A 21,387-nucleotide genomic window follows, 5' to 3' on the forward strand; every position below is an offset into this window, starting at 1 on the left:
CGTTCAGTAAAGTTATAAATACCAGTGTAGACAAAGCCCAGAGCCCAGACCATAACTAAATGCTCCAAGGGGGAAAGGGAAGAAACATTTACCCTTTGTTGACGTTCTTGTCATCATCCACCCACTGGATGTAGATGTGCTCCTGGGGGTCCTCGGCATCTGCCTTGCCACAGGTGATGGTGAAGTCCTTCATCTCTCGCAGTGCCTGCCTCAAAGCATCCATGTTCTCTGCTGTGATCTGGACCATAACGCCATCTGAGAATCAGCACCAAGATAATACAGATGGAAACAACGCAAAGCCAGGGAGAGGGGCAGATGAATCACAGTGCCTGGCAGCTAGCAAATCCCTCTAGGATTATCTGTAAAACTTTGCTCTGCTCTCTAAAGCTGACAGAAAGAAAGAGGTTTTGTTCTTTGAGCTGAACTTCTTACTTTTCAAAGTGCTATGAGAAGCAAATGCCAAGATCGCTTCTGCCTAAAACACTTGCCTGCCGATTTCACTTCGGACACAGCTGAGTTCTCCTGAGACTGCTCAAGGGGAGATTTACACATGGTCACATCCCTCTTTTGGACTGACAGAACATTTTGTTCCTGTTCTCACTCTTGCATTTATCATGCTCTAACCATATTTCTGTGTTTGCACCTCTGTCTCTCTCACCTCACTATGATTTCCTGGCATACAGTAAATGCCCAGGAAATGTTTGTTAAATAAATCACTGAATAAACAACAGTGGTGCGAGAAGCAATAAATCCATGTACTGGCTAGCAACAGGGCAAACCTACCACATGTGCTTCACATGGGCCACCATGTAGCCAACACATGGTAACTATTTGGGGGCTGCTACCTACCCAAGTCAAAAGCAGACACCGAATTCAGTGTGAAAGTTGTCACATGTGGAGCAACTGCCCTGCTTCACTGACACAAAATTTTGTCAACTAAGATAATTTCTAAAAAGCTTCATAAAAATTTCCTAGCAGCTAATTGCTCAACTGACAGAGTAAAATACAAGAACTAAAAATTTCCTAATCCAAAGATATAGACGTAACTTTTAAACACATCGCATTTGTAAGGATCTGTGTCCATTCAAATGATTATTTCCACAACATTTAAAAGGTGTTTTTTAATCATCTTGTCAAGACACATTTTGAATGTAGTCAATACTTGATCACATAGGTATTAATTAGTCACTTAAGACCAAATGATTATTTAACTCCTAGATTTCTTAACTTTTTAACAGCATGCTTCTACTTGCTGGTCAAAGTTGTGAAATTTAGTTGTAAAATAGTAATGTACTTTGCTTTCCACTTGCTTTTTCATTAAGCTTACCAGTAAAGGAAGTCAAAGCCAGTATCTATTAACATATGTAAGATGGTCTATGTATTTCAGTTAACACACTGGACTCCACCCCCAGGAAGGACTGCTCTTAGGGGCTGGAGTTAGGCTACTTCGGGAATGAAAACATGTCATATGTGGCAGACTGTCCTTTCCAAAAGTGACCACGATATCTCCGACCTCACGTGTTTTCTCACAATGCTTCCCAATTCCCCATTAAGAAATGGAGTCTAATTCTTCTCCCCTTGAATCTGGGAAGGTTTATGACTATTTCCAACACTAGAGTATGGCGGAAGTGATACGGTGTGATTTCCAAGACTGGGTCATAAGAAGCAACATGGCTTCTGCCCTTTGCTAGACGTGTGGCTGGAGTTAGAAGTCCAGCTACCCCCAAGGCTGCCATGGCATGCTAAAAGTCAAAGTGTGAGTACTCCAGTCACCATTCCTAGTCTTTAAATCATCCCACGGCCCTAGACATGGGAATAAATAAACCTTCAGACAGTTCTAGCTCCCAGCCATCAAGCCATCCCAACCAAGGCCCTGGACATGTAGTCAAGCCGTCCCTGCATTACCCTGTCAAGATTTCTGACCCAGAGCAATCGGTGAGCATGGTAAAATAACTGTTTCAAGCCATTAAGATCTGGGTTAATTTGTTATGCAACAAGAGTAACCAGATCAAAATATAGGAAGAATCAACTGATAAAGAAAATACACAGTATGCTCATCAGCCTTCCATCAACTCTCATTTAATAAGCTTTTTTCAGGATATGTGTCATGTCTAATCTAATTATAGGAAACCAGCAGCAAGCACATACCATTCTGCACCCCAAATAATGAATGCACATTCCTGTGAGTTAAGCCAGACTGAACTTCATCTACATGTTTACAGATATGAGCCCAGTGATATATTTGAACTCAGACTATGTCCCCTTGGGTACCCTCTCCCAGAGCTCTGAAAGGCCATCTCTTAATTTTTCTGTCACTGTCCCATGAGATCTGTACCACTTACTTCCTTCTTTAGAGACCTAAGTACCTATATGACAGTATTAATTAGCTGAAGAGTAAGATGCTATTGGATACATAATAGGAGTAAGAAGTCTACCGTAAAAGTGTGATGGTTTCACTTAACATCCCTTGTTTTTTATTTTTTTTTAAACTTTTATTATTATTGTTATTTTTTATGTAAGCTCTATGCCCAACATGGGGCTTGAACTTACGACTGGAGATCAAGAGTCGCATCCTCTACCAACTGAGCCAGCCAGGTACCCCAACATCCCTTGCTTTTTAAGTTGTATAATTAGGCCTGAACTAAACACAGGCAATAAATAACTTATTCTTTACCTTCCACAATACTGGACTTGGCAAGATATCCGGAAGAAGATTTCAGAGCACCACTGAACACAAAGAAACTGGCACCAGTCACTAAAATAGTAATATAAATAGTTTAGTAAAGATAGGCCCTGAGATCAAAAGACTCAGAACAATACTGAAATATTTGGTAGTTGGTAACCCCAACCATCATCATACAGAAAACAAAAAACAACGACTCTATACACCACAATATACAAGTAACCAATAATTCTGATGCTTTGGGAATGAAGTTTTAAGATACACTCCCCATTTCGTTTTCCTCTCCCTCCAATCAAGAATTAAAGAATCTTACAAGCAAAGGAATCTTAGTGGTCCAGTCTAGGGCTCGGCAAACTACAGCCTGTTTGGCCTGCAGCCTGTTTTTGAAAATAAAATTTTATTGGAACACAGCCATTTCTACTCACTTACATATTGTCTATGGCAGTTTTTGAAGTGTATCAGAGTTGAGTAATTGGGGACAAAGACCACAGGCTTGCAATACCTAATATATCACCTAGCCATTCACAGAAAAGTGATGGCTGATCTAATACCTTTATTTTTCAGATAAAATATATTTTGAAGATAGAGATATGGTTGGCAACCATTTTATTTATGAGTGGATTTCTTTTTAAAAAATATAATAAATAAATACCTATTGAAAAGACCAACACATTACCATTACCTCTTCATGAAAAAAAGAATATTTAATTACATTTAGCTTTAAGAAAATTTCACTATGCTCCTCCATATCATTTTTTAAGATTTTTAAAAAATTATTTACGTATTTATTACATGGAGAGAGTATGCATATACAAGCAGGGGAGAGGGAAGGAGGGAGGGAAGGAGAGACAGAACCCTAAGCAGGCAGAGCTCAATGTGGGGCCTGATTCCACGATACTGGGATCATGACCTGAGTTGAAATCAAGAGTTGGACGCTTAACTGTGCCACCCAGATACCCCAAGATTTTATTTTTTTTTATAGTAATCTCCACACCCAACGTGGGGCTCGAACTTAGAACCCCAAGATCAAGAGCTGCATAGCTCCACCAACTGAGCCAGCCAGGAGCCTCTATGTTCCTCCACATCTTAAATTGGACTAAGCTAATCCACCTTTCTGCCCCTTGGCCCTGCAATATCTCTAACAGGTAAACATCCAGGCTTTGTCAAAGATTTCTAGTGACAAGGAGCCCACAATGGCACTAGGCAGCCCCTTCTACTTCTGGATAACTCTTGGCCTTACAGAATGTGCTCTCAAACTGAGTCCAGACCTAGATCCTTTTAACTCTGACCCAGTAGTGCTGGTTCTGGCCTTTTGTAGCTATAGAGAATAAGCTGGATGTTATTTCCACACACTGGAAAACCTTAAAAATAGAGACAGCTATTTTTCACCCTCTGCCAATCTATACTTTTCCAGATTACACATTCATACTATATTCAAAAGGTCTTCTTTTGACCTAGTTTCCAGATTTTCACAGGTCTTGAACCATCCTTAGAAGAACCTGCAGTTTTATCAATGGATATCATCAATTACATTAATGATATCCAGAACTTATTTCAAATATTCCAGGTGTGATCTAACAGAGAGCATTGTGGATTTATCACCTACCTTATTTTGGATATATGTTGAATATACATGTGACAAAGACCTTTTATGCTTTTACTAAACAATTGATTTATAAAATATATTGGACAGTGACCTATGTCACTGTCAACTAGAGAAGTGTTTCATAAGGCATACTAAAGAAAGTTAGTTATGGAAGATATTCTGAGGGAAAAACCAGATTCATGGTCAACTAAATTTGCAAAGGGCCAGGCACTATCTTCCTTTTGGAAAAACGCAAATCATATCACCTTGTTAAAGGCTCTGAAAAGTCCTATAGTGAAGAAATCTGTTTAAACTTGTAACCCAGGAATATCAGTTAAATGTACTAATAAGCAAGACTTTCATTTATGTGAGTACTTTTTAACACCCTAGAACCTGATAAGACATCTTAAGAAATGCCACCTTAAACAGTGCTTCTTATATTTCAATGTGCATTTAACACAGGGACCTTATTAAAATGCAAATTGTAATTTAGCAGATCTTGGGTACAGATCCTTCATTTCTAACAATCTCCTAAGTGATGAGCCCACATTACGAGTGCCACTGAACCAAGAAGCCTTCTTTCAGAGTTCAGTCAACCTATTAATTAACATTCTTTAGATATGGTCATCCAACAAGTTTCAAACCTACCTAAGTATATTCTCACTAAGGGGCCTACTCTTCCTACTTTCAAATACCAGTTCTGGCCATGACAATATCCTGATACAGAATTTTCAACATGTTCTCCTCAATAATAGAGATTCCATGTGCAACTTTGAGTCTGGCTATTTGGGGAGTCAACATAATCTTGGAAAATAAGGATGGAGAGGTTAAATTCATCAAAGTGAATTTAAAAATTCACCTCGCTAGAAAGTTAGAGTTATGGGGCTGAGATATCCAACTTCCCATGTCCAGTACAACTTTATATTCTTACCATGTCAATCACCTCAAATACTCACCCTTTCTGGGCTGATTGTGAATACTGATAGCCTGGGTCTGATAGTTTCCATCATCATTCTGTACACACACCAGATGAGAGTCTGCCTTCTCATTGAAGCAGGCACCTCCTGCCAGGACATGTTCATTGGACTTGTTCATGGCTTTCATCATCTGTAATCAAATGCAAGAAGATTAACTTTCTTATTCTGCCAAAAATGGGCACTTTTGGGGGTCTCACACAGCACAACTCTTTTACCTTCTCAAAGGCAAAAAAACCAGTATTATTATCAATTAAAGTGGCAAAGAGGCTACTAAATAATGAAAACAAAGTGAACATCAGTCACCATTAATAAAAAAAAATCGGGGCGCCTGAGTGGCTCGGCTGAGCGTCTGACTTCGCTCAGGTCATGATCTCGCGGCCAGTGAGTTCGAGCCCCGTGTCCGGTTCTGTGCTGACAGCTCAGAGCCTGGAGCCTGTTTCAGATTCTGTGTCTCCCTCTCTCTCTGACCCTCCCCCGTTCATACTCTGTCTCTCTCTCTGTCTCAAAAATAAATAAACGTTAAAAAAATTTTTTTTTAATAAAAAATAAAAAATAAAAAATAAAAAAAATCAACATATAGGGGCACTTGGGTGGCTCAGTCAGTTAAGCATCCGATTTTGGCTTAGGTCATGGATTTGAGCCCCACATCAGGCTCTGTGCTGACAGCTCAGGGACAGGAGCCTGCTTTGGATTCTGTGTCTCCCTCTCTCTCTCCCCCTCCCCACTCCTTGTGCTCTGTCTCTCTCAAAAATAAACATTGAAAAAAAAAAAAAGAAATCAACATATACAAAAATTCTCTTTACACTTTATAGGTGATTTATATTATAACCTAAATAAGCACAAGACATATTTGCATTCATTTTTTTTTTTTTTTGGTCCTTTTGTTGCTGTACTGAACTCAAGTAACATTAGTTTAGTTAATTACAGTAATTCCTCCTACCCACTAGATTCTCTGAGGACATATTCACTGAAATTCTAAGTCAAAAGAATGTCCCATATGTAAGTGCATCTGCCTTATTTTTTCATATTTGCACAAAGGAGTGAGGGTTTTCCTCTAGAAATATACTCCATTGTTTCTTAGTTTTACTAACTTGTTTGAAATCTTCTAAGAAATCACTAATATGTTGCTTTGTTCTTTTTTTTTCAAGTTTTTGTTTAAATTCCAGTTTGTTAATATATAGTGTAATATTAGTTTCGGGAGAATTTAGTGATTTATCACTACAGATAACATCCAGTGCTCATCACAACTGCCATCCTTAATGCCCATCACCCATCTAGTCCATCCTCTTCCCACCTCCCTCCATCAATCCTCAGTTTGTTCTCTATTGTTAAGAGTCTGTTTTATGGTTTGCCTCTTTCTTTTCCCCCCTCTGTTCATCTGTTTTATTTTTTAAATTTCACATATATGTGAAATCATATGGTATTTGTCTTTCTCTGACTTATTTTGCTTAGTATAATATTTTCCAGCTCCATCCCACATTATTGCAAATGGCACATTTCATTCTTTTCTTGATGGCTGAACAATATTCCAACACACACACACACACACACACACACACACACACACTCACACCTTCTTTATCCATTCATCAGTTGATGGATGTTTGGGCTCTTTCCATAATGTGGCTATGTGTCCCTTCAAATCAGTATTTTTGTATCCTCTGGGTAAATACCTAGTAGTGTAATTGCTGGGTCATAGGGTAGTTCTATTTTTAATTTTTTTGAGAAACTTCCATACTGTTTTCCAGAGTGGCTGCACCAGTTTGCATTCCCACCAACATGGCTGTGCCAGTTTGCATTCCCACCAACAGTGCAAGAGGTTCCCCTTTCTTCTCATCCTCACCAACACCTGTTGTCTCCTGTTAGCCATTCTGAAAAGTGTGAGGTAGAATCTCATCATGGTTTTGATTTCTATTTCCCTGATGATGAGTGATGTCGAGCATCTTTTCATGTGTCTATTAGTCTTCTGGATGTCTTCTTTGGAAAAATGTCTTTTCATGTCCTCTATTTCTTAACTGGATTATTTGTTTTTTGGGTGTTGAGTTTGTTAAGTTCTTTATAGACTTTGGACACCAACCCTTTACCAACTATGTCATTTGCAAATATCTTCTCCCATTCCAAAGGTTGCCTTTTAGCTTTATTGACTGTTTCCTTCACTATGCAGAAACTTTTTATCTTGATGAGGTCCCAATAGTTCATTTTTCTTTTGTTTTCCTTGCCTCCAGCAAAGTGTCTAGTAAGAAACTGCTCTAGCCAATGTCAAAGAGATTGCTGCCTGTATTCTCCTCTAGCATTTTGATGGTTTCCTGTCTCACCTTCAGGTCTTTCATCTATTTTGAATTTATTTTTCTGTATGGTGTAAGTAAGTGGTCCAGTTTCATTCTGCACATTGCTGTCCAGTTTTTCCAATGCCGTTTGTTGAAGAGACTCTTTTTTTCCACAGCTAATGTAATCCTCCCTGGGGAAAAACTGAGAGCTTTCCCTCTATGGTCAGGAACAAGACTGGGATGTTCACTATTTAACATAGTAACGGAAGTCCTAGCCTCAGCAATTAGACAAAAAGAAATAAAAGGCATCCAAATCGGCAAAGAAGTCAAACTTTCATTATTTGCAGATGATATGATTTTCTATGAAGAAAACCCAAAGACTCCACCAAAAAAATTGCTAGAGCTGATACAGGAAATCAGTCAAGTCGCAGGATACAAAATCAACATACAAAAATCTGTTGCATTTCTATACATCAATAATGAAGCAGCAGAAAGAGAAATCAAGGAATTGATCCCATTTACAACTGTACCAAAAACCATAAGATACCTAGGACTAAACTTATCCAAAGAGGCAAAAGATCTGTACTCTGAAAACCATAGAACACTAATGAAAGAAACCGAAGAGGACACAAAGAAATGGAAACACATTCCATGTTCATGGATAGGAAGAACAAATATTGTTTAAATGTCTATGCTACCCAAAACAACCTACATAATTAATGAAATTCCTATCAAAATAACATCATCATTTTTCACAGAGCTAGAACAAACAATCCTAAAATTTCTATAGAACCAAGAAAGATCCCGAATAGCCAAAGTCATCCTGAAAAAGAAAAGCAAAGCTGGAGGCATCATGATTCCAAACTTCAAGCTATATTACAAAGCTGTGGTAATCAATCCAGTATGATACTGGTACAAAAAAAGACACATAGATCAATGGAACAGAATAGAAAACCCAGAAATGGCTCCACAACTCTATGGTCAACTAATCTTCAATAAAGCAAGAAAGAAAATCCATTGGAAAAAGGACAGTCTTTTTAACAAATGCTTTGTTCTGATCACAAGATTTAAGATAGTAATTCTGCACCTAACCTGAAAAAACTCACAGGCCACCATTTTGTATATAGTGAACAAATCTGAACTTAACATTATCTTGGTGCTAAACTCTGGCTTCTGGTTGAAATAGGATAGCGATAATTTGTTTTTTAGTTCCCATTTTTCCTTCATGCCATGCCATTTGTCCGCCTTTGCAGTCCAATCCTTTAATGGCTTTAATCTTTCAAAAATCTAGTCCAAAACTTTTGTTTTACTCCCCTCTTCCTCTTATATTACAAACTGCAGTACTAAGTGTGAAAAATACCAGATGAGTGTTCTGATACCTTTTTATATTCTTGTATCATTACACTCAAAACAAAATAATGTGAGATGAAATTCACATACATAAAATTAACCATTTCAAAGTTGAACAATTCAGGGCCATTTAATATATTCACAGTGGTGTGCAACAGTAACCTTCATCTAGTTCCAAAACATTTCAATCACTCCAAAGTAAAAACGTTCCTCTAACCTGTTTCTCCCAATCCTAACCACCAACCTGCATTCTCTGTGCATTTATTCTGGACATTTTACACAAACGGGTCCATATAATATGTGACCATCATGTCTGGCTTCTTTCACTTTTTAAATTTTTTTTAACATTTACTTATTTTTGAGAAAGAGAGCAAGCAGGGAAGGGGCAGAGAGATGGAGACACAGAATCTGAAGCAAGCTCCAGGCTCTGAGCTGTTGGCATAGAACCTGACGCGGGGTTCGAACTCATGGAATGTGAGATCGTGACCTGAGCTGAGGTCAGACGCTTAACCGACTGAGCCACCCAGGCGCCCCTGGCTTCTTTCACTTTAACATAATGTTTTAGAAGCTCATCCATGGTGTAGCATGTATCGTACTTCACTTCATTTTATGGCCAAATAACATTCCATTGTGTATGTATACACACACACCACAATTTGTTTATCCATCCAACCAGGGACATTTGGACTATAACCACCTTATGGCTACTGTAAACAGTACTAATATAAATGTATGTGTACATATACTTGTGTAACTGTTTTCAATTCTTTGGAATTGTGGGGTTATACAGTAATTCTATGTCTAACTTTCTGAGGAGCTGCCAAACTTTTTCATAGTGGATGAACCATTTTCCACCAGCAACACAAAAGGGTCCCAATTTCTCTACATCCTTGCTGGTGCTTGTTATTTTCTGTTGTTGTTTTATAGCCATCCTAGTAGGTGTGAAGAAGTGCCTCACTGTGGTTTTGATTTGCATTTCCCTAATGACTAATGATGTTAAGCATCTTTTTATTTGCTTGTTGGCCATCTGAATATCTTCTTTGGAGAAATGTCTATTCAAGTCCTATGCCCATTTTTAAAAGATATACGGTGTTTTATTAGTTTCAGGTGTACAATTTAGTGATTCAACAATTCCGTACATCACCCAGTGCTCATCACAACAAGTGTTCTCCTTAATCCCCACCACCTATGTAACCCATGCGTCCATCCTCCTCCCCTCTGGTAAACCATCAGTTTGTTCTCCATAGTTAAGGGTCTGTTTCTTTCTTTCTTTCTTTCTTTTTTAATGTTTTATTTATTTTTGAGACAGATGGAGACAGAGCATGAGCAGGGGAGGGGCAAAGAGAGAGGGAGACACAGAATCCGAAGCAGGCTCCAGGCTCTGAGCTGTCAGCACAGAGCCCGACACGGGGCTCAAACTCATAAACTGCGAGATCATGACCTGAGCCAAAGTCGGACACTTAACCGACTGAGCCACCCAGGCGCCCCATAGTTAAGGGTCTGTTTCTTGATTTGTTTCTTTTTTTCCCCCTTGCTCATTTGTTTTGTTTCTTAAATTCCACATGAGTGAAATCACACTGCATTTGTCTTTCTCTGACTTATTTTGCTTAGCATTATATTCTCTAGCTCCATCCATGTCCTTGCAAATGACAAGATTTCATTCGTTTTTATGGATGAGAAATATTCCATTGTAGTATATATATACCACTCTTCTTTATCCATTCATCAGTCGATAGACATTTGGACTCTTTCCATAATTTGGCTATTGTAAATAATGCTGCTATAAACATAGGGTGCATGTATCCCTTTGAATTCATGTTTTTTTTTATTTGGGTAAATACCCAGTAGTGCAATTGCTGGACCATAGGGTAGTTCTATTTTTAACTTTTTAGGAACCTCCACACTGTTTTCCACAGTGGCTGTTATTCTAACAGGTATGAGGTATGAGGTAACAGGTATGAGGTAATCCTTCACTGTAGTTTTGATTTGCATTTCCCTGATGGTAAGCGATGAAGAGCTTTACATGCGTCTGTTGGCCATCTATATGTGTTATTTGGAGAAATGTCTGTTCATGTCTTCAGCCCATTTTTTTTTTTTTTTTTTTTTTTTTTTTTATTTTTGGGACAGAGAGAGACAGAGCATGAACGGGGGAGGGGCAGAGAGAGAGGGAGACACAGAATCGGAAGCAAGCTCCAGGCTCCGAGCCATCAGCCCAGAGCCTGACGCGGGGCTCGAACTCACGGACCGCGAGATCGTGACCTGGCTGAAGTCGGACGCTTAACCGACTGCGCCACCCAGGCGCCCCTTCAGCCCATTTTTAATTGGATTGTTTCTTGGGTGTTGAGTTTTACAAGTTCTTTGTATATTTTGGATTCTAACTCTTTATCAGATATGTCATTTGCAAATATCTTCTCCAATTTTGTAGGCTGCCTTTTAGTTTTGTTTCCTTTGTTGTACAGAAGCTTTTTATTTTGATGTAGTCTCGATAGTTTATTTTTTGCTTTTTGCTTCTCTTGCCTCAGGAAACATATCTAGGAAAAAAAGTTGCCCTTTGCCTTTTTTAATGGGATTGTCTTTTGTTGCTGAGTTAAAAGACTTCTTCATATATTCTCTACATATCAGACCCTTGTCAGATACATGATTTGCAAATATTTTCTCCCATGTGTAGGTTTTCACTTTCATGTTAATGTCCTTCAATACACAAAAGATTTTAATTTTTATTAAGTCCAATCTATTTTTTTTGTTGTGTGTACTATTGGTATATTATTTATTGCTAAATCCAATGTCATGAAAAATTACCCTCATGTTTTTATCAAAGAGTTCCATGGTTTTAGCTCTTATATTTAGGTCACTGATCCACTTTGAGTTAAATTTTGTACACAGTGTGAAGTAGAGGTACACGTTCATTCTTTTATATGTGGAAATCCAGTTGTCCTAGAACTATTTGCTAAAGGCTATTCTTTCACCATTAAATGGTCTTGGCACCTTTGTCAAAATCAACTGGCCATAAATGTACAGATTTATTTCTAGGTTCTTAAGTCTACATTATTTTGATTATTACAGCCCTGCAGATTTTGAAATTGGAAGGGTAACTACTACAATTTTGTTCTTACGCAAGATTATTTTGGCTTTGGAGCCCCTTGCAAGTCCAAAAGAATTTGAGTACTGGCTTTTTCTTTTCTGGGGAAAAAAAAAGCCATGGGTATTTTGATAGGGCTGGCATGGGATCTGTAGAACCACTTTGAATAATACTGACATCTTAACAATATTATGTCTTCTAATCCATGAACATGAGATGTCTTCCCATTAATTTAGGTTTTCTTCAATTTCTGTCAGAAATGTTTTATACTTTTCAAAGTATAAGTCTTTTACCTCCTTGGTTAAATTTATTCCTAGATCTATACCAATACAATTCTAAGATATCATCATCTCATGACTTTACTTTGTTATGTTTATAACTCTTGCAAAATTTAGTGTTTTAATATATTATTATATCACCAGAGGCATCCAATAGTAACTGAATATATTCCTCTCACACTGATATTTATCAGTCTCAATAATTCAAACCACTTCTGTCAGGGTTTTCTAAAGATTACATTTAAGTCTTTTGCAAACAGGGTAAAAGTCAGCAGGAAGATTCCTACTTAGCAAAGTCAACTCATAGACTAATTTAGGCTCTTACTTACAATTTATATTTGTATCACATGAAAGAAACTGATATAATTACATATAGCAATTTTTTTTTAAGTAAACTTTATCCCCAACGTAGGGCTCGAACTCACGACCCTGAGATAAAGAGTCACATGCTATACCAACTGAGCCAGCCAGGCACCCCCATATACAGCAATTTTAAAGAATGTTTTTATCTATTATTTCTTCCAAATCATAAGGCTAAAGTGGTTTCTAACTTTGTCTATACTAAGCAGATTAAGAAATATTCTCAATTCAGACATTCTAAATAAATTAGCTACCCTCTAAGAAATCATTTCCTTAGATGTCAATTTCAAGCCCAATGAGATAGACAAACTTCATTTCTTTATAAAGGAATACTTTCACTTTCTTAAAATCATGTGCATTTACACCAAGAGAAGAGTTTCCTAAGTATTTAAAGGACTTTGCTGACCATAAAATAAACTTAACATTTGTCATATAAAGTTACCAACACTCAACTTTCTAGTTGTGCTATTTCTCTGTTCTATCAATTCAAATTCTGTAGTATCTCCTATATCTATCCTTATCTTCACCAGAATTCAAGATCTAACTACCTCTATTCTGGACATAATAATAACCTTACACCTGGTTTTTCTGCAGTCTTTTTCAATTCTGATTCATTCCACACAATGTTTCCAAATTCACCAAAACACAGTTCTGATGATATCAATCTTTTCTATTGTGTCCTCTCACTCCAAACCAGCTTTCCTGCCTTGCTTCCCTTCCTACCATATCCTTATATGCAGGACTACTTCCTGATGTGCTACCATTTCCCATCTCTGAGCTCTTGCATATGATATTATTTAGCCTTCCTTTTTATCCCCCATATCCAAGCATCTGAAAAAGTATCCCCCAAAACAAGGCCTAGTAAAAATACCAATTCCTACATTCAGCCTTCTTTCATTCCAGACACCAATATGACCACTTCCTTCTTTGAACTGCCACAGCACCCTGTATTTCTTATGTATTGCATTATCAACATTCAGCTTTGTCTTATGGTTAATAGCAAAGACTGCTATTAACCAGACTCCCTGCATTTCTTGGCTTTGCTACTAACCCCCCGTGTGCCCTGGGGCAAGTTACTTGATTTCCCTGTGTCTCAGTTTCCTCCTCTGTAAAGAGGATAATAAAAGTAACTACTTTATGCAGTTAGGAAGATTAAGTAAATTAATATTTATAAAGTGCTTAGAACAGCACCAAGAACATAATAAGTACTGATGAAGTGTTTGTAAATAAAATTTGTATGCTTGTCTCCTCCACTCTGCTTATAAAATTGTAGCAGGTAATTCAACCAAGTACCTCTGATGAGATAATAGGATTCAGACCCTTCCTAAGAGCTCACAGCTAGTGAAATGACATACTGATAAAAGGGAGGGAAACAATTGCTGTGACAATAGTATGTGCAAAATAGCTAACATCTATGCAGTGTCAACCATGAGCCAGGAAATGAGCTAAATGCTATCTGGGTCTTATCTCAAAAGACCATTTTAACATACCAAGTGAAGCAGTACAGAAGCTTTAATCTTCCTGTGTTTCCCACCCCAGATTCTAACCATCCACAAAAATTCTAAGAGCCAGTTAAAAGAATACAGTTCTAGGAATGACTGTGTTGAAGGAATGGGTGAGGAGTTATAACACTGAATCCATCTCTGAATCAACATGCCATGTCCTTTAATTTCCTCTCTGTGATCACATGTTAAAAAATGACAGTTATTTAATCTTTTGATTTAAAGTGGAGACGAATTGTATGTACAGGAGAAGTCTGTGCAGGCCCTGACGAGCAGCTACAATTTCTATATAATTTGTCTGGCTTGGCATAAGGCCTGCCTACGGTAGATGCTCAATAAATATCTGCTGAATATACAAACTAGTAAATCATATTAAATACGGATGGATTTGGAGTTTGTCTTACTCCTGAAGTTATATTGAGAGTAAATGGTGTTGGCATGATTTAAAAAAAATTTTTTGGTTCACATACAATTGCAGTGTCATATAGATGGGGTATCTAATAAAATAAGGTTTTAACAATTTAATTCTATAATATCAAGCAATTTAAAATAACTTTAGATAGAAAGACACTGCAAAGGCATGGAAAATTTAGGAAAGCACTGCACCAGAGATACAATGAAAAATGAAAGGCATACTCTCTGCCTTCAGAGGGCTCAAGATTCAGAGTAGAAAGGGTTTCATACTCTCTGCTATACAAGTTACATGAGTACAGAAAGCCAAGAAAACAGAAGAAAGAAAGAGTGATACTGTCTGAGGGATAGAGAATTCTAGGAAGCTTCCCTAAATGGTATAATATTTGAATTGGCTTTGAAATCAGGTGCAAAGGAAGAACACTTTGGATAAAGATAAAGTGTGAGTAAAGGAACAAAAATAGAACTGAGTTGAAAATAGAACTGAAAAGAACACTGAGTTGAGTAATGATGGAATAGTAGAGGAATATCCTTTCCTGAAGATATTCTGGAACAATATAAATGACTATCATTTCCATCAGCTGGAGTTCACTTATGTCCAGAAGCTAGCACCCATGTTGAAGTCCTATGGGTCTACATGTCATCAAATATGAACCTTTGAATCTTCACTCATTCATTCAGCAAATATTTATTGAGCATGTAGCCTGTACCAGGCACCATGTAAGTTTGTTCAGTAGGTAACTGGTTTTTCAGTAGGGAACAAATTCCTTCCCTCACAGAGCTTACATTTTTGTGTGTAGAGGAGGAAGAAACAAAAACAACTAAGTAAGTAAAATATATGAAATGTTACACACGGATAAAGTGCTATACAGAAAAATAAAACATGGATGCAGGACCAGGAGAACAGGCAGGTGCCATTTTCAAATAGCATGGTCAGGGGAGGTCTTATTGAAAAGTGAGGGAAACACCATGGGAATATCTAAGGAAGAACTTTACAGGCATTTAAAATAGCTGGTGCAATGGCCCTGGGGTGGTAGGATGATAGCAGGCCTGGCAGTTTCAAGGAACATTAAGGACAGTGTGGCTGAAGCTGAATGACAGAAAAAAGAGGTGAAAGAAATGAAGTTAGAGAGGCAATGGGTTAAGAAGTACAAATGGTATAGAGGACTGCAGTTTTATTCTAAGATAAAAGATCTTTGGAAGGTTTTGAGGAGAGGACTGATGTGATCTAACTTGGTTTTAACTGGATCAATAGGACTGTTGTACTGAGAATAGAGTGATGGGGGAAAGGGTATTAACAGGAAGACCACTTAGAAGTCTACCACTCAAAACCAGAACAGAGATGATAACTTAGACCAAGACTAGTCTAAAGATTGAGAGTAGTTGGGTTCTAGACACATCTGGAAGGCAGAGGTGGCAGAATTTCCAGGCAGATTAGACATGAGATATGAAAGAAAGAGGATCAAAAGTTTTGGGCCTGGTTAAATGGAAGGATGGTAGCACCATCAACTCAGGGAAGCTGCAAGAAGAGCAAGTTTTGAGGGAAGATCAGGAGATCAGAGTTATACTTGCTAAGCTTGAGATGCTTACGCAGGTAGAGATGTGAAGTGGGCAGCAAGATACTCAAGCGTACAAAACAGAGGAGGGATTCAGACTGGAGGAAAACATTTGCAAGATATCAGTATAGAGATAGTATTTAAGGCCAGAGGACTGGATACATCATCATGGAAACAGATAGAGAAATAAAATTTACAAAGACTGAGCCCTTGGGTTTTCCAAGATGAGAGATAGGGTCAGACAGATATTAAACTGTGGGAGATGAGGGATGCCCTCATCTCACAAGAAGTCCGAGACTTCTTGTGGTGTTTGAATGTGAGATTAGAGCTGGTGGTCACCTCAGGGCCAAAAGTGGCAGCAAAGTTGTGAGTGTGGAGAGACAGGGAAAGCTAGGGGTTTGGCTAGAAGCAGAGTGTCCTGCAGCCTTTGTTCACGCCTATCAACAGGCACGCAGAGACATGGAAGAGGGTCTTAGTCTGAGCACAGAGAGGTCAGCAGTGACCTCCTGTTGCAGTCGGTGGAGGTACACTTCCCTTCTTGGGAATCCTTTTAATTTTTGGTTAAATACTGTCTTCTACGTTTAACACTATAAATAGCTATACCAATAGTCAATGGAACACTACCTCCCTTCCCTGCACTATTTTCTAGAGCACTTTTCACCAACTCCTTTCATTCTTTGGTTCCCCTTAACTTCTCTTTCTGCTACTTCATTATTAGTGCACAGAAATGCAACAGATTTCTATATATTGATTTTATATCCTGTGGCCTTACTAAATTCATTTATCAGTTCTAGGAGGTTTTTTTGCTGGAGTCTTTAGGGTTTTCTATATGTAGTATCATGTCATCTGCAAATAGTGAAAGTTTTCCTTCCTTACTAATCTGGATGCCTTTTATTTCCGTCTCTTGTCTGAATGCTATGGCTAGGACTTCCAGCACCACATTGAATAAACGTGGTGAGAGTGGACATCCTTGTCTTGTTCCTGATCTGAGGGGAAAAGCTCTCAGTTTTTTTGCCATTGAGCATGATGTTAACTGTGGGTTTTTCGTATATGGCCTTTATTATGTTGAGGTCCGTTCCATCTAAACCCACTCTGTTGAAGGTTTTTAACATGAGTGGATGTTGTACTTTGTCAAATGCTTTTTCTGCATCTATTGAAGTAATCATGTGATTTTTATCCTTTCTTTTATTGATGTTATGCATCATATTTATTGATTTGTGAATACTGAACACCCTTGAATCCCAGGAATAAATCCCACTTGACCATGGTGAATAATTTTTTAAATGTATTGTTGGATTTGCAACACCCTTTCTTCTTTTGAAAAGAGGACTATCAGCTCCTCCTTCCCTAAGAGAAAAGAAATGTATTCTTTGAAGGCCAGAAAATAAAACATCCCTCAAACAGATTTTAGGGCCATCTGTTCTTGCTAGTGCTACAATGAACCTTTGAAATTATGCTTTTGTAAGTTCACATTTCTCTGAAGAATATGTGTAGCCTTGAATTAAACCAAAACTCCTATTTTAGTATCTTAGAGTGGGAAGGATTCTCAAGAGGCCATTCAGCCTAATTATACTGCATGGGGAATTGTACAGACATGTGATTTCATGGACTCTTGCATTACAGCACAACCAACATAAATTTCTCTATTCTTTGGTTCTGAGTAAAGAATTAATAAACTTTATTTTGTTTTGCTTGAGACTTTGACATTAGGATAATTCTTTGGCTCTATTCCTCCAGTGACCTGATCATAGGTTGAACATCCACTACATGATTACAAAAAAAAAAAGACTGCTTTATTTTTTACAGTTATATTTAAAATTGACAAAACATACATATTTAAAGTGTATAATGTGATGAATTTTTACATGTGTATACCCCCATAAAAACAGCACTTGAAATCACTCTCTATTCTGTCCCATTGATCTATATATGCATATAGATTATTCTACCTTTAAAATAAGCCTTAACATCAGGTAGTGTAAGTCCTTGTATTATGTTCTTTTTTTCAAAGTTGTTTTGGCTGTTCTAGGTTCCTTTTATCTCCATATAAATTTTAGAATCAGCACCTCAATTTCTACAAAAAAAGCCCTTCTAGCATTTTGACTGGGACTATGTGTTGAAGCTATGGATTAATATGGGGAGAACTGACATCTTAACAATACTGAATCTTTCAATCCGTAAAAATATTATCTCTTCATTTATTTGGATCTTTAATTTTTCTTAGCAATGTTTTATAGCTTTCAGCGCATAGGTATTGCAGATCTGTCAAATTTATCCCTAAGTGTGTCATATTTTTATGCTATTGTATTTGTTTTAATAATTTTTTATGCTTATTATTTTTGAGAGAGAGAGAGAGAGAGAGAGACAGGGTGAGTGAGGGAGGGGCAGAGAGCGAGGGAGACAGAATCCCAAGCAGGTTCCAGGTTCTGAGTTGTCAGCACAGAGTCGGATGCAGAGCTCAAACCCACAAATTGCAAGGTCATGACTTGAGCTGGAGTCAGACGCTTAACCAACTGAGCCACCCAGGTGTCCCTAGTGTATTGTTTTTAAATTTAATTTCTGAGTGTTATTAGTATACAGAAATATGATTGATTTTTACACAAACGTCTTGTTAAACTCACTTATTAGACCTAGGAGCCATTTTGTAAGTTCCTTAGGATTTCCTACCTAGTAGGCAATCATGTTATCTGTTAATAAAGACAATTTTCTTTTTTTCAGTCTGTATTCATCTTATTCTGCTTTCTTGCCTTACTACATTTGCTAGAAGCTCTACTGAAATGTTGAACAGAAAGAAGAGTAGACATCCTCTCCTTGCTCTTTTTAAAAATATATATATACTTTTTAATGTTTATTTGAGAGAGAGAGCAAGCAGGGGAGGGGCAGAGAGAGGAAAACAGAGGATCTGAAGCAGGCTCTGTGCTGACAGCATAAAGCCCAATGTGGGGTTCGAGCTCATGAATCATGAGATCTGACCTGAGTCAAAGTCAGAAGCTTAACAGACTGAGCCATCCAGGCCTCCCACCTTGCTCTTAAAGTGGAAGCATTCATTCTGTCACCATTTAATACATTAATTGTATGTTTTTTTGTAGAGGTATTTATTAGGTAGTGTAAGTCTCTTCTAATCTCAGACTGCCAAGATATACACACAGACACATCTTGAATGGAAGTAATACTTTTTCTCCATCATGTGATTTTCTTTTTTTCATCCTAATATGGTGAGTTACAGATTGATTTTTAAGTGTTAAACCAACTTGGCATTCCTGGAATAAATCCCACTTAGTCATGATGTACCTTATTATGACTTTTTGCTTATGTATCACTGGATTGGATTTACTAAAAGTGTGTTGCATTTTTTTTTCAAATTTTTATTTAAATTTCAGTTAGTTAACATATACTGTAATATTGGTCCCAGGAGAACTCAGTGATTCATCACTTACATACAACACATAGTTCTCATCATAACAAGTGCCCTCCTTAATACTCAGCACCCACTTAGCCCATCCTCCACCCATCTCCCTCCATCAACTTTCAGTTTGTTCTCTGTTGTTAAGAGTCTCATTGTTTGCTTCCCTCTCTTTTTTTCCTTCCCATATGTTCATCTGTTTTCTTTAAAATTTTTTAACATTTATTTGTTATTGAGAAACATAGAGAGACAGAGCATGAGCATGCGAGGGGCGGAGAGAGGGGCGGACAGAATCTGAAGCAGGCTCCAGGCTCTGAGCTGTCAGGAGAGCCCGACGTGGGGCTCAAACTCACAAACCATGAGATCATGACCTGAGCCAAAGTCGGACACTTAATCGACTGAGCCACCCAAGTGCCCCATCATTTGTTTTGTTTCTTAAATTTCACATGAGTGAAATCATACGGTATTTGTAGTTCTGACTTATTTCACTTAGCATAATACACTCTAGCTCCATCCACATCATTGCAAATGACAAGATTTCATTCTTTTTGATGGCTGAGTAATATTCCATTGTATATACATGTAAACCACTCTTCTTTATCCATTCATCAGATGATGGAAATTTGTACTCTTTCCATACTTTGTTACTGCTTGTTGATAATGCTGCTATAAACATCAGGGTGCATCTGTCCCTTAGAATCAGTATTTTTGTATCCTTTGGGTAAATGCCTAGTAGTGTAATTGCTGGGTCGTAAGGTAGTTCTATTTTTAATTTTTTTAGAAAACTTTCATGCTATTTTCCAGAGTAGCTGCACCTGTTTGCATTCCCATCAACAGTGCAAGAGGGTTCCCCTCTACTCCTCCTCACCTGTTGTCTCCTGTGTTGTTAACTTGAGCCATTCTGAAAAGTGTGAGGTGGAATCTCATCATGGTTTTGATTTCTATTTCCCTGATGATGAGTGATGTTGAGCATCTTTTCACGTGTCTATTAGTCTTCTGGATGTCTTCTTTGGAAAAATGTCTTTTCATGTCCTCTGTCCATTTCTTAACTGGATTATTTGCTTTTTGGGTGTTCAGTTTGTTAAGTTCTTTATAGACTTTGGATACTAACCCTTTATCAACTGTGTCATTTGCAAATATCTTCTCCCATTTCATAGGCTGCCTTTTAGTTTTGTTGAGTGTTCTTTAGCAGAACAGAAGCTTTTTATCTTGATGAATCCCCAATAGTTCACTTTTGCTTTTGTTTTCCTTGCCTCTAGCAACGTGTCTGGTATGAAATTGCTCTGGAGGAGGCCAAAGAAGTTGCTATCTCTGTTTTCCTCTAGCATTTTGATGGTTTCCTGTCTCACCTTTAGGTCTTTCATCCATTTTTATTTATTTTTGTATATGGTGTAAGAAAGTGGTCCAGTTTCATTCTTATGCATCTTGCTATCCAGTTTTCCCAAAACCATCTGTTGAAGAGACTTTTTCCAATGGATATACTCTCTTGCTCTCCTGCTTTCACCTCAAAGATGAGTTGACCATACAGTTGTGGGTCCATTTCTGGGTTTTCTATTCTGTTCCATTGATCTATGTGTCTGTTTTTGTACCAGTACCATACTGTCTTGATCACTACAGCTGTATAATATAGCTTGAAGTTTGGAATTGTGATGCCTCCAGCTTTGCTTTTCTTTTTCAGGACTGCTTTGGCTATTCAGGGCCTTTTGTGGTTCTATGCACATTTTAGGATTGTTCCATCTACCTCTGTGAATAATGCTGGGGAGGGGCGCCTGGGTGGCTCAATTGGTTAAGTGTCCAACTTTAGCTCAGGTCATGATCTCATGGTTCATGAGTTTGAGCCCAGCATCGGGCTCTGTGCTGACAGTTCAGAGCCTGGAGCCTGCTTTGGATTCTGTGTCTTCTGCTCTTTCTGCCCCTTCTCTACTTGTGCTTTCTT

General features: G+C 37.9%; 1 protein-coding gene across 3 annotated transcripts in view; it reads right to left on the bottom strand.

Annotated features, from left to right (window-relative positions):
* Nucleotides 1-21,387, bottom strand: part of ZFYVE9 (zinc finger FYVE-type containing 9) — a 219,099-nt gene that overhangs the window by 8,233 nt on the left and 189,479 nt on the right. For all 3 annotated transcript variants that reach the window (XM_060624561.2, XM_060624560.2, XM_060624559.2), the window contains 3 exons: nucleotides 5,225-5,375; nucleotides 2,675-2,755; nucleotides 93-255 (listed from right to left, as the gene is read on the bottom strand). In XM_060624561.2, the coding sequence (XP_060480544.1) occupies nucleotides 93-255; nucleotides 2,675-2,755; nucleotides 5,225-5,375 (395 nt within the window). The remainder of the gene's footprint in view (nucleotides 1-92; nucleotides 256-2,674; nucleotides 2,756-5,224; nucleotides 5,376-21,387) is intronic.

This window comes from Panthera onca, chromosome C1 (genome assembly GCF_046562875.1).
Source record: "Panthera onca isolate mPanOnc1 chromosome C1, mPanOnc1 haplotype 2, whole genome shotgun sequence".
In the NCBI taxonomy this organism is placed as follows: domain Eukaryota; kingdom Metazoa; phylum Chordata; class Mammalia; order Carnivora; family Felidae; genus Panthera; species Panthera onca.